Source organism: Grus americana, chromosome 3 (genome assembly GCF_028858705.1).
Source record: "Grus americana isolate bGruAme1 chromosome 3, bGruAme1.mat, whole genome shotgun sequence".
NCBI classification, from domain to species: domain Eukaryota; kingdom Metazoa; phylum Chordata; class Aves; order Gruiformes; family Gruidae; genus Grus; species Grus americana.
Genome location: NC_072854.1, coordinates 72,232,590 through 72,246,007, shown reverse-complemented (window position 1 = coordinate 72,246,007; position 13,418 = coordinate 72,232,590). Strand labels below are relative to the sequence as shown.

Here is a 13,418-nt window from a genome sequence, read left to right as displayed (position 1 = left end):
ATAGAAGTCATCCACGTACCATTCCAGCCCCATGCTTGCCCTCCCTTAGCCTCCTCAAACTCTCCTCTTCATGAGCCCTCATTTGTAATTACCATGGTGCAGGAGTGGGAACAAGAGATGGAGGCAGCAGCCATTATTACTGCCAAAATCTTTGTATTTTAAAGCCAAGCCTTGGCATTCTTGGACAAACGTGAACAGGTTAAGCTTATTTGAAACCACCAGGCATGCTAAGTAGCCTCTAATACTGTTTAGCCCTTTGACACTGACATGAACCCTCTGTCATATCTGGAGCCTGTTACAGTCATTTCTTGTACATCCATATAAAAACAGTTCCTCTATTTAACCTTTGTTACCTATATATATACACACACGCTTCTTTGGGAAATAGTAGGTGCTAAAATATTTTAAAACTGTTTCTGCCTTGCCAAAATCTTTGGATGCATTTGAACTTGTTAGAGATCAGGAAAGTATCGTGCATGTTTGGGGGTGCTGTGAATAACTTGGTCCTTTGAATTCCTTTCTGGTTGAACAATAGCTGGGCAAGTACCGGAAACCAATAGAAGGCATAAGTTTAAATCATGTTTAATACATTGAAAGCTGCCTTGAGTAACTATCCAAGAGAATAATTGTATTTCCTCTCTAACATAGGAAGTCGACGTCTGTTAGTATGTTACCTGGATAATACTAGGAGATAAAAAGGTATCATGACATTTGGCGAATGCTTTTAGGAGGTAAGGAATTTGTCTTTCTGACAAGTCAAAAAGCAGACTTTTCTTAGCTCTGTCTGCTCATGCAGTTTACATTTACAAATATTATAAATAAATAATAATAATCAATAAATATAATAGAGATTTTTATCTCCAGGAGTTTAAAATTTCTATATAAAAAACTGAAAGCTGGTGAGTAATGAAAATCATCTAAATGAGGCCCAATACTTTGCTGGTGTCTTACCACACGCTTATGTATTCCTTAAATGTCGCATGTGTAATCATGGGGAACCTAAGGGCCACAGAGGCTTTTCAGACTTCTTAGGCAGTTGCCCAGGTAGCATACCCCTTAGAATTATCCATTAAAACCACCCAAAATAATCCACGTAGCTGCAAGTCATGTGAAATTAAGTCATGGATTGTATCTAGCCCAGAGCCTTGTGGGCTCGCTGCCCCTGCTGCTGCCTCCTCAATGGTGGAGATGGTTGATAACATAAAGTGACTCCAGAAGGTCACCTGGCTTGTCCCCAACACACAGAGTTACTGCTGCTGTTTCTCATATTCCCCACACCAATAGAGCAAATTTCTTTCGTTCCTTTTAGTCCATTTTCACATATTTTTTTCTCAATGACAAATCACGATGACTTCTGAAATGACCAGAGCTTCTTTTGTATATACAAATAATGTCATCGTTTTAGAAGCCAACAATTCAGGGCTTAAAAACACATATATTTATCTCATTGCCCTGAGTTACACCCTCTTGAGCTTTCTTCAGCAATCTGACTTTCCCCTTGGTGTTTACACACCCTTCATGCTCTCAGATAATCATTGCATCCTTTCCAGTCCCTTCAACCTTCATCTAGCCAAGCAACAGTTGTTTGTTTAAATTTATTCTCATAAATCACATCTTCCCACAGAAGTCGAAAGGAACGTGTGATGCACTTCTGGGATCCAGTGTATTAATAGCTTTCAAAAACCCAAATCTCAATTACTTTTTCTTAGGCATATGTTGCTACAGGATACATATTGTAGCACAGAAGCGTATTGGCCATCTTCAAATAGAACTGCCTAATTATTAAATCCTTGCAAATGAAGATTCATTTTTCTGAGAACTAGAGATACCAGCCTACTCTACATATACTTAAACAAAATGACTTCCTTGTAAAACTGCATCAACACGGAGCCAGCGCAGTTAGCTCATTGCCCTCGAGGGCTGTTGTATCATCATCGATGCAGTTGGTTGAGTTGTGGAGAGTAAATTCCTCCCACTCACACCACCGCAGTCACAATAATCCTTCTGTTCACAAACTTCCCAAAATATTTATTGAGAGAATAGCTCGGAGGTATGTTTTCAGCAATGCTTAAGCCTGTTTTCACTTGTCTCTCTTTTTTTTTTTTTTAAATTACATTTTGGGAGTGGGTTGGCCAGTGCTTAAAAGCTGGAGTTTCAGATAGACAGCTTCTCCTCACTTTAATTAGTTTGACAGGCACCTCTGCTTTCCAGCTGAGTTGCCCTAACTGGAAGCAGCTGCTCTTTGGAATTACCCCCCCTCCTTGCTGTGTTACAGAAGTACTAAGCGTCTCATGCCCCTTCAATGAGTTTATGGATGTAAAATGCACAGTTCCAGGGCTTCCGGTGTGCGTGGCTGTGAAGAGATGTTTCTTTCCTTTCTCCATTACTTTATGAAGTTTTATGAAGTGAAACATGTCATTAACAATATAGGGAAATTGAAATGTACAGATCGGATATGATTCTCCGCTTCCTTGTTAACTCTTGTTAGTGAGCGTAGAGCAGGTTTTAATATATTTTTCCATGGCAATTTGAAACTCTGATTTGAGAAAGACCTGAATGATTGTACAGCTTGGAAGGTGGTGAGGAGTAAGGCTCCTCCAGAAGAGCACGGGCTCTGTGAATCAAGCTCATGCCTGTGTTTACAGCCACAGCTGAAATGAATACTTATCGTCTTGACTACATTGTCACGGTCTTGTGAATGCTTCTGATTTCATCACTAGCTTGATGATTTATTTAACATCCTACCACCTGGAGCCAAGTGATGTAAAAACCTCAATTTGCTGCTGTTCTTTTTTAATAATGGAAATGTAAATTCTGGCTTTTATTTTCCAATAAAAGCATGAAAATGTGACCTAAGTGCACCGTGATGACTCAGACAATTGAAGATGAAGCACTCCAAAAGTCTTACTTTAAAAATTCCATTATATTTAAATACAAGTGTAATTTTCAGGTGCCTGACATCTGTGAGTTTTGAACACTTATCATTACAACAGAAATCGCAACACCACGTGTAACACAACTGCTTGCCTACTGCTTGCTAGTCAACTGCTGTTTGTTTTTCCATAAATTATCTCTTAATGTACATGTCTGGGCTCGCTGAGTGGTGCACAGGTCAGCTAACCCAGGGGTGCAACTCTGAGACGGGGAGGACACCCGTGTTTTGGTCTGATCTGGTACTCTGGGGAACAGGCAGGAAGCGTTTAAAAGGAAAAGTAGGGCAGCTGTTTGGAAAGTGAGAGAAAATTGAGTGCTCTGCATCCATCAGAGCCTGCTGATGAGAGCTGTTTCCAGAGATGGAGGCAGGAGGAAAAGCTCTGGTGATGAAGCACCTGAAAGAAGCCAGTACGTTCTTCGCAGTGGCAGCAGCAGGGAGAATTGACCCTAGGCTGACATGATCTGTAAGCAAACATCGAATAATCACATCTGGTCACTGGTCTATTTTCTTCACCTGTAGCTAGCTGAGATCATCAGGCAGGTTTTTTTTGTTTGGTTGGCTTCTGCATTAAGTAGGCCCACCTACTCCTTCACTAATAACACATCTATGTGACTTGGGATATAGGCTTAAAAAGCATGAAGTCTGAGCTCAGTATGGGCTTCTTGTGAGACTGAAAGTTGGGTTTTGGTAGGATCTGTTTGCTGCTTGTTCTGAGTGGTGGTGTATTAAGAAGCAGTTGAGGAAATGCTTTGTGCTCTGTTGTGTTTTGGGGCAATATTTAATTGGTAAATTGGGGAGTGGGTGCTAGGTAGAGCGTGGAGAGGTGATTTTTGGGTGGAAGTAGTCTATTCTGGAAGAGAAGCTAAGCAACTCTTTCTCTTTTGTTTTCTTGCCATGTTTGTGTCATGTGTACTTTGCTGTAATATTTTGCCAGGGCAGCTCTGTAAATTTTTATCTGTCCCCTGAAAGCAGGTAATTTTTTTTAAGATCTGCATTGCATTTCATAATTGGCTGGTTCTGCAAAGATACTATTAATGAAAGTTCTTGAGTTTCTTTTTCCAGAAAGTATTAATTTCAGAAAAGATATTTTTCCCTTTGAAAGGGAGATGCAGTAACTGTCTTTGAGGTGTATCCATTCTTATTTGAAAAATTTGAGCTGGTCTTGTAGTGAGTAGTAATAAAACAGTCACTGTGTGAGGTTGGCCACCTCTTTGGTGCTCCTCCCATCTTACAACAACCAACTTGGTGTGATATTTACGTCAGTGCTGAGCATCTCCGAAATACATGGCTATCACACGCTACCAAGTTGTACCTTATTCTCTTCTGGTTTTATGATGTGCTTTGGGATGAGATCATCAGACTCCTTCTCAATAGTAATTTACTAAGAGCTTCAATAAAGGAATCAAAGGACACCGTGTTTGGATAAAGGAGAGGCCAAAGTCCTATTCCCAGTTCTGAGGCATGCTTTTCTCCTTTTTCACTTCCCCAGTTCTAAAATTATTTGGGATAAGAGCAGCCAAAGGACGCTGAGCTAAATAGTTCTGTCTGTGTGGATTTTGTAAGTCTCTTACAAAAAAAGATTTCTATGCATTCTTTCTAGTAGATGCTTATGAAAAGAATATAAGAAGTTGAGCAAGCTCCTGTGACCAACAGTATAAAGACTGCCCCCAGACTTCCCAAAGGATGCTAAAGTCCTGTCTGAAAAATTAATTGAGGTTTCTAAAACTTTTTGTAAAAAGTGCTGCAGAAAACTAATAGAAAATGAATGCTAACTATTTAAATGTTGACAGGAAATAATAAAGCTTCAAAGCTGGCTTTGCCACACAGCTAGAGAAGGGGGGATGCTGAGTTTGGGTGGAGAAGGCAGAAGTAAATAATGTGAAGAAGCCAGAGTCCCAGTATATTTGGAAGTTGTTCAGACAGTGCCTGACATCATGGGAGGCAAACAGAGTCCTGATCCGCGGGCGGTTTTGGAGCAGCGCGCTGTGCACCTAAGCAGGATCGTGGCTGTGCTGCCCCCAGGGGAGTCCCGCTCCGGCTGCCGGAGCCCCTCCGCTGGCTGCGCCCGTGCTGCTGCCTCCCGGTTCAGAAATGTGGTGCTGTGCTCCACGGCGGGGAGGGGAGCTGGGCAGGATATGAGAGGCCTTTCTGGAGCACATCTGCGGGCAGGAAGGGAGGATAGGAACCTTTCCTTTCTCCTTATGAGTCAAAAGGTATCCTTCCAGAAGGACTGTGATACTCGTCCTGTGCTGTAGTTAGATTTCTTTTCCTTATATGATTGCTCATGCAAAGTCACAGCCACCATACTTTAAGCAAAGCCAAAGCTTAGAAGTGTTTGTATGTCTACTGAATGTGGTGCTGGCCTGAAGTGTTAAGACTAACAGAATGATTTTCCTGGGCATGTGTCTCTCCCTCCTCATTTTTTAATCTAGTAGGGTACTCATATGTAAGGGAATAATGGATCAGGTGTTATGTGGAGAGTTCAGACTTTTATCAGAATAAAGCAATTCGTAGCTCTTAACTGCTTTCTACTCATAGAATTAAACAGACTTAACTCCATCTGGTTCGTGTTGGGCATATTAGTGTAGTGCTCTGGCTGTGACGTGATACTCTGTAGTCATGAGGCTGGTAGTAAGACTGGGAGCTGACAGCTTAGCCTCTAAAAGAATAATGATTTTTAACTGTGCAGCAAAGAATATATGGTCTAAATACTGTCTGTTTTAAAGCCACTGGAAAAGTATTGTCTGCACCGCTTTTAAAATCGGGAATATTTTCTGTAGTTATCTAACTGGCAGAGGATGCTGAAACTTGATCATTTGGGGAATATATAGCAGTCTGATGTGCAAATGCACATGATGGATCTAGTGGTCTCTTGTAATTTATGCCTGTATGTACCAAGAGTGCCTAAGCCCGAGCGACAGCCTGTTTGGCAGAGCGGCTGATGGGCTGGGTGTGTGGGTCCCCACCTGATCTCGCACTAGAGGCTTTTTGGAGTGGCCGCTGGCACCTCTGCTTTCTGCTGGAGAGCAGCTGCCGGCTCCTTTGGCTGATATCGGTGATACAGAGAACCCTACTCCGAGGGACCCTGCTACCAGAAATAATAATTATACTTAAATAATTCTTAAGGAAAATACTTTAAAAAAATAAGTAGCAGGTGAGAATTAAAAGAAATAATGTTTTAGAAGGACTTTCAAAAAATGTAGTGAGGACCATGAGATAAAATTGTTCCAGAATGGATCCTGACAAGTTGATGGGATGGAGCCGGCAGCCAGTAAGGGTTGCAGTTCCAACCAAAGGCTGTGATGTGAAACTCTGTATATTTCAATTTGATGACATCCAAGGGGAAAGAGGGAGAGAGCGGAAAGGAGATACAATCACTGCTAATAGTGTTTTGCATTGTAATTTGCCTGTGTTAAGAGTTTTAGGACTTCTGTGGGTCACCTGTAGGGACAAGCTGGAATTTTTATTTCTCCCTTCCCCTGTACCTATTCTCTGTGCATACAATGGCTTGTTTGTTTATTTCTCTGAAGCTTTGATGTTCCAATTTAGGCTCGATATACTGGGCAGGGTGTTGTTAGTGACGTTGAGAAACCTCATGTGTTTTGTTCACGCACACAGAGGTAATTGCCAGGCCTCTGAGCAGGAAGCAGTTTCCCTCAGGTCATCTATCAGGAGCCCATGAAGTTTGGTGTCCATTACACTTTCCAAGGCAACTTGACCTCTCCCAACCTCTTGCATGTAGTTTAAAATTTATATCAAAGTCCTCGGGGTTGTTTGTGGTATAGATTTCTTGGATTAAATGCCTTTTACTTGGTTGCCAGCAGTTGTGAGAGTCTGGTTCTGATGAAAAACATAGGCTTTTCCAGTTTATTTTGATGCATATTTCAATTTTTCACTATTAAATGCTTTGTTGAAACCATTGTGTCACTTCTGTGTGACATGGTGGTAAGATGATACACACTAGTTCAGGACAGAAAGATTGTCATCTTTGGTCTTAATGACTCAGAGGTTTGTGTTTGGAGTTGTACTCGTGAAGAAGTATTCACAGAGAAAGAGTTTGGCCTGGTGAAGGTCTCCCTGAACACTCAGTAAAGAAAGGAGAAAGATGAGCTTCTCTACGGCCACCTTAACCTGGAGCTAGGATCCTGCTCTGAGTATCCTTCTAGAAGAAAGTCCATCTCTCTTGAATACAGAAGAGTGCTCTCCAAGTTGTTTAATTCTGCCTGGTGTCTAGATGTGGGAAACTTATGAACTGCCCACCCACGCGTAGCTGATGGTGTGATAGGAGGATACGCTCATACGCACAGTGCATCTGCCATAACTGGGCGAAACTAGATTCACCACATAGGTGTTGATCATTTCCATCTCCTGTGTAGAGATTCACGGGAGAACAACTGCAGGGAGCTTCGTAGCTGCCCTGTGGAGGGACTTTCCATCCAGAGTGCGCCGGAGTGTATGTGAGCGCAACCACGAGCCTGTGCGCTGTGGGTGTGACACACTGGGGAATCGTATCAGGATCACTGCCCCGCTGCCCAGTGTTGCCCTCTAGGTGCACAGTGACTATTTTCCAAGATTTCCAAATGTGAAGTGCCTGGTCAGAGCTCCTGTGAGATGTCCCAAAAGTCTCAGAGAATTGACCAGGTTTATTTTTTCCCAGTAGCATACAGAGGTCCAGTACAACATGCTTCTAGAACACGGTCTTTTGTGGATGCTTGAGTTATCATCTAGAAAACTACAGATAAAAATGCAAACAAAAACTGTATTCTAACATGCTAAATTGCAATTAATTTGTAATTCTACTGTAGCAGTTGTAACACAAAACAAGTAACTGCAGTCATAGCTGGGCTTCAAAACCCTTGTAAGATCTGAGTTTCTGCCTGTTCTAAAACTCCCATGTTCTTGTTGCAGCCGGTTTTTGTAAAATGCCCCTGGGATTTATAACTGCAGAACACTGGCATCATTAAAATAGAGGAACTCTGTGATATCTAGAAGGAGGGAGGTCTGTCTGAGAGGAGGGAATATTTTAGCATGTCATAGTCATTGAATGTCTTGGGGGAAAAAGGCATCTTGTGAATGTCTGAAGATGAATAGATACTAGAATTGCAAGACCATAGAAGATGGCAGCTATTGTAAACTGCTATGGATTTGTTGTGATTCTCTCATGTCAATCTGTTTCTTAAAGCAACTGCTCCTGGAGTCAAGTGATTTTGCAAGACCTTTTTTCCCTTGTCTCCCTTTTTTTAAATATCAGAGGCTCTGTGTCTCAGATAAATTTAAGTCAACTGGCTGAGGGCAAGACTGCCACAGCCATGCGTCATGCTCTTCTGATGAAAGTTGCTGCTTCCACAAAAGGGATGACATCATGGCTCAGGAAGCAGCTCTTGGACCACCACGATTTATAATCTAGTTTCTGTTACCTGTAGTGCAAGGCTGAAAAGTGCAGATATTTGGGACCTGCCTCTGTAAGTAGTGCAGTCATGGCTGCACAAGAGCAATGACCTCCATCGGCAGGGAGGGGCAAGTGGAAGTGCTGCCTCTTGCACCCACTTCATCTTAATCTGTTGCTGCCTGAGTCAGAGCAATGAGAGGATTTTAGATTTTGTGCTGCAGAGTTTTGGGTTTTGGTTGGCTTTTTTTTTTTTTTAAATATGCCTTCAAAATATGAAAAAGACAATGAACCTAAAACAGTATGCACAATAGGAGCCCAGCATATTTAAATCCTGAGATCAACAGTGTGTCTTGTTTTTTGTTTTTTTTTAAAGTAGGTTCACATTACTATTGTAAGTGGTTCAACATGGATTTCAGAGGGTCACTAAGTAAATTACCCTTGACTAATTAAACCAGTTTTGAGTTATGCAAGCCATCTCAGAGTACAGAGAGACTTCACTGGCACGCCTTGATTCTCACACTTCATAGGCTTATAGTCGCATACAATTTAAAGGTCAATTAGTAGAGATCTTATACCTGGTTTGAGCCTTTCATTATTTCTTATTACTAGCCAATAATATGATAAATTACATAGTGTGTATCCTACATGTTGATCCTAAAGAAGGGTCAATAAAAATGTGCATATTTCTACATCATCGATGGTTTCTTTACCACTTTGTCTCAGCATAATTATCTTAGTTTTTTTATCTGTGACCCCTACCTCCTTTTCTCTGTTCTGCATGTGCTATTCACCACACCCGCAAAAGGTGCAGTAGCACAGTACTTACAAAGGTCTAGTCCATTTCTTTGCATACCAGTTGCTGAGAAAGGAAGAGTTTCAACCAGCTTTTCTCTCTGGTGCTCGCCTAAAAAGTAAAATAAGCAATCTTAGCTTTGAGGGCAGAAAAAGAGCATCACTGGGAATGTGGAGAGAAGATGAGGAGTCATCCAACTTCTGCTTTATGGCTTCTCCAGAAACTATTTTTAGCCCCGTTAGCAAATGGTGTCATGTGTTGCTCTGGTCCTCTGCTCTGGCGCCGCACAATTGGCGCAAGCCTTGTCAGCTGTGGGGCCGGCCGTGAGGAGCTGCGTGCTGGGAGACCCTGCAGCTGACCGGGGAGCCCCGGTGCCAGGCCAGGCCCTGGGTTGCGTTTGGGTGGTGCAGAGCATGTGATATCGAGCCTGGCAGCAAGGAGGGCTGGTGGGGTGCTAGAGAAGTTACTAACTGCCCAAAGATGGGAGCTCTTAAAATGCTCGGCCGGTGCACGACAGCTGCATAGCCATTAAGTACATCATTTCCCCATGCACCCACCTGCACAGATAGGTGCTTCCAATAAACAGCAGCTTGAAACAGTAGCGTTTCCGAGACGCATCCAACCACTTCACAGCTTGAGGAAGAGCACTAAGAGTAAAGGATGTCGTTGCAGGACAAGGCAGGAGCGAGGTGGCGGGCAGGCCAGGAGCAGCACTGCATCCCTTGGGCTCGACCTCCCACGGACAGCGGGGTTCGGCCACCATACACCTCCCCAGCAAGCGTGCTCTGGTCCGTGTGCGCTCAGCTGCTTCCTGCTGCTGTCTGTAATTAATGATTACTTTCACTATAGTAAGGGGGGGGGGGAAAGTAATAGGAAGCAGAAGGCATAGATGGAGGCAGCGTTTCCACAGGAGAGCTTTGCCTTTTATGATGCGATTGGTGACAGATTTCTCCTCTCCTCAGGAGAATGATGTGGTCCTGGTACTTAAACTAAAAATCTGAATTAACTGGGCGCCTCTTTCCTTGCCGGCCATGTAACGACCGCGGCAGCTGACACCACGTCCCAGCTGATCTTTCCCCGGTGTTAGGGCCGGTGGCTTTGCCACCGGAGCTCCCGGCAGTCAGGTGAGGCGCCGGCAACGGGGGCAGCCCGGTCAGCAACAAGCCGACCCCCGGCGACCACACGTTCCCCCGCCGGGCCCGAGTCCGGGCCCGGCGGGGGAACGGGTGGTCGCCGGGTCCGAGCCCGGGCCCAGCGCTCGGTTCTTGGGGTGGGGGAGGCTGCCGGGGGCCGGGACCCCGCCGGGGCGGCGCTGGGGCCCTTTGTTGCCGCCCCGGGGCGGCCACGTGCGCCGGGCGAGCCCACGGGCAGGCGGGGGGTGCGGGGCCGGGGGGAGGAGGGGCTTTAGCACCGGGTGAGCGCCCCCGCCGCAGTGGCACCGCCGGCCGCCCTGTTGCTGGGCCGAAAGTTTGAGGGGAGGCGGTGGCAAGGGCGGCCCGCGGTGTCCCGGGGCGGGCCGGGAAGGCATGGCTGGGCGGGGCGGGCCGGCGGCGGCGGGGAGCCGGCGCTGATCCGGCGGCCGAGCCGGGGCATGGAGGGGGAGCGGGCGGGCGGCCCCGCCGCCCCGGCGGAGAGCGGCACGTCGGAGGCGTTTGCCCAGCTGTGGGCCGACGTAATGGGCATCCTGGTGAGTGCGGCCGGGGGTCGGGGCGAGCCTGCCGTGGGACGGGGTGGGCTGCCTGAGCGCCGCTGCCCAGCGCCGCTTCCCCCGTCGCGGGTGTCGCGGGGACGCCGGGTCTCCCTGGCACCTGCTGCGGAGTTTGCCCCAGTTGGAGAGAGTCCTCGCCGTGCTCGTACATCCCCGGACAACTTCTTCCACGGGCAAACCCCAGCGCTGTATCAGCGACCGCTTCAGTCACAGTTTTGGAGGAAAGTTTCCTCGGCTGTCACCGTGGCGGGGACGGCAGTCGAGCGCTCAGCACCGCCGGCGACCTGGGGTTGGGCTGGGCTGGGGGTTGTTTACCGGCGCAGACCGGACCCCGCATCTGTTTACACACCCCGAAGCGCTCGTTGAGGCCCGTCAGTGGGCGCATTGTTTCCTGTTGCTCCGGCACGCTGGCGGATTTAGTTAAATTTGGGCGAAAGGCCGGTTTGTTGCCGCCTTTACATTCCACGCACGTGCTCCGGCGTCCCCGCGTGAAGCCCGCGCGTGGGGGGCGCTGCCTGCCCGTGGGGCTCCGTGTGCCCGGGGGCACCGTCCTGCAGCGCTGCCCGGTGCCCTGTTGCGCTCCCGGGTGCCGGGTTCGGAGCTCTCGCTCCCGGTAGCTTTTTGGGAATGAGTTGCTCGGTTACGGCCCGTGGAGTTTCTGCGCTGGTGATCTTCTGAGGAGGGACTAATCCTCGTCATTCGCTGGTTACAAACAAAAGAGATGGCTCCGGCAACAAGGGCTCGAGGAATTATATTTAGGGGGCACGTAGCGTGCCGACAGGACGGACTGGATGGCAAACAGTAAAAAGACAGGAAGAGTCAATTCTTTATTTCTGCTTGCAGCGAGAGAATAATATTTACTTTAGGTGTAAGATGTTAATTACCGCAGAGGACTGCCACTCAGCAAAAAAACAAATACTGATGTTATATACATACGGGAGCTGGCAGTTTTCCAGTGATACAGGAATGTGGTAATCAACAGTAGAGTGCCTGTTTATTCATTTTAAAAGCAAATGGATAGGCTTAATACATAGTAATTTTTGTTGTTAACATTTAACCAACAGACATTAAAGAATATTGTGAGAAATACCTTATGGAAAACTGCTGCAAAATGTAATGATCGGTAAACCGGTAGGATCTAATTCAGATGTGTTGTAGAATTGAACAGAGAATTTAATTAGCATTTTATGCTGCAAATTTTTTTCCAGAGGAACTTTATTGTTAATATATAAAGTAAGATTAAAAAACCTGCCTCGTTCTTTTTCCTCATAGAAATTATCCATTTACATGGCGTTCAGTTTAATAGCACCCAGCTTTGTACACTCTTTCACTGTTAATGATTTTAATCTAAGAATGCAAGCAGAGTCAGTTCTGCCAGTTTGTAGGGAGCACACAGTTGGTACTTTATGAACGGTCTCTTTCTCTCTTTTTCTGGCAGGTTTCAGTACTGCATTTAGTAAGAGCAAAGTGCTATTGGATGCCTGGGAAGGAGTGTTGGAGGCGGCCAAACCAACAGCCTAGCATGCTGGATCTCAGTGCAGAAAGAGATCTGATTCTCACACAACTAATAATTTGAATAGGTTTCTTCTGGCTGTGCAAGCTAGTTTCCTTCCTGGGAAAACAGAGCTATTTAATCATTATTTGTTTTCTAATAAAACTAAGCTAAAGTCATTTGTCTTAGAGTTGATCTGCTTTACAGGAAGGAATCATCTTAAGACTATGAAGTTGCTGGTTTGTATCGGGTGCAAACATCACCCAGCACTATTATCTCTCCTTACTGCAGTGTTTTGTGTTGCAACACAATTACGAATATGAAAAGATACCCTAGTGTTGGGCCTTAAATAATAACTTTATCTGAGGGCATGCTGAAGCTGTTCTCACTGCAAGCTGTCAGCCTTCTTCACATTTAAGGCTTTTAAATAGTTTCTAGTCTTTACGGTAGTAAACTATGTCTTAATATGAACTGAGTATAAACTTATTTGGTGCTCTGTCCTTGTCTGAAGGCAAGGAAGAGGTAGCTCCAGTGCCTTTTTCACTACTCAGTCCATACAGGTTTGAAAGGGAGAAAGCTTCGCTGCGAAAGGCAAACAGTAAAGTAGATTTGTGGCTTCCAAATGGAAGTCTGTAGATGGTTGATCATGGTCCACGAGGCTGCAACAGTGTCCTGCGTAGCTAGCTGGCTTTTTTTGCATTGTCGATTAAGTGAGAGTATCCTGGGACTTATAGTAATCTATGATCCAAAATGTTTAGGGAGCACAGAGGCAGACACTGGAGTGATTCACTGGGAACAGCTCTATGAACCACGAAGTTGGTGCGATAATAGGCTGGCTGGGTTGGCCCTGCAACAGCTTGAAAGCTACCAAAGGAATGTGCTACCAGGGTGGAAGAGGCAGGAGAGAAGAGCCAGGATCTTGGGAGGGGAAAACTAGAATCAAATGAAAGAAGGTGATCATCAAAAGCTTGATCGAATGAGAGAGAGAGAGAAAATTGCATTCTTAAGCAATGATCATAGGATGATGCAGGTTAGAAAGGACCTGAGGCGGCATCTACCTTGACCTCGAGCTGAAGCAGGGAGAGCTCAGAGGCCAGGTGA

At 45.5% G+C, this 13,418-nt stretch overlaps 1 protein-coding gene across 5 annotated transcripts in view; it reads left to right on the top strand.

Moving 5' to 3' along the window:
• Positions 1-13,418, top strand: part of SASH1 (SAM and SH3 domain containing 1) — a 558,854-nt gene that overhangs the window by 425,496 nt on the left and 119,940 nt on the right. For 2 of the 5 annotated variants that reach the window (XM_054820872.1, XM_054820871.1), the window contains exon 1: positions 10,642-10,804. The exons of 2 other annotated variants lie outside the window; for them this stretch is intronic. In XM_054820872.1, the coding sequence (XP_054676847.1) occupies positions 10,709-10,804 (96 nt within the window). In that variant the 5' untranslated portion in view covers positions 10,642-10,708. Of the gene's footprint in view, positions 1-10,638; positions 10,805-13,418 lie in introns of those variants that run through there. One more of the 5 variants, XM_054820869.1, reaches the window with a different exon arrangement.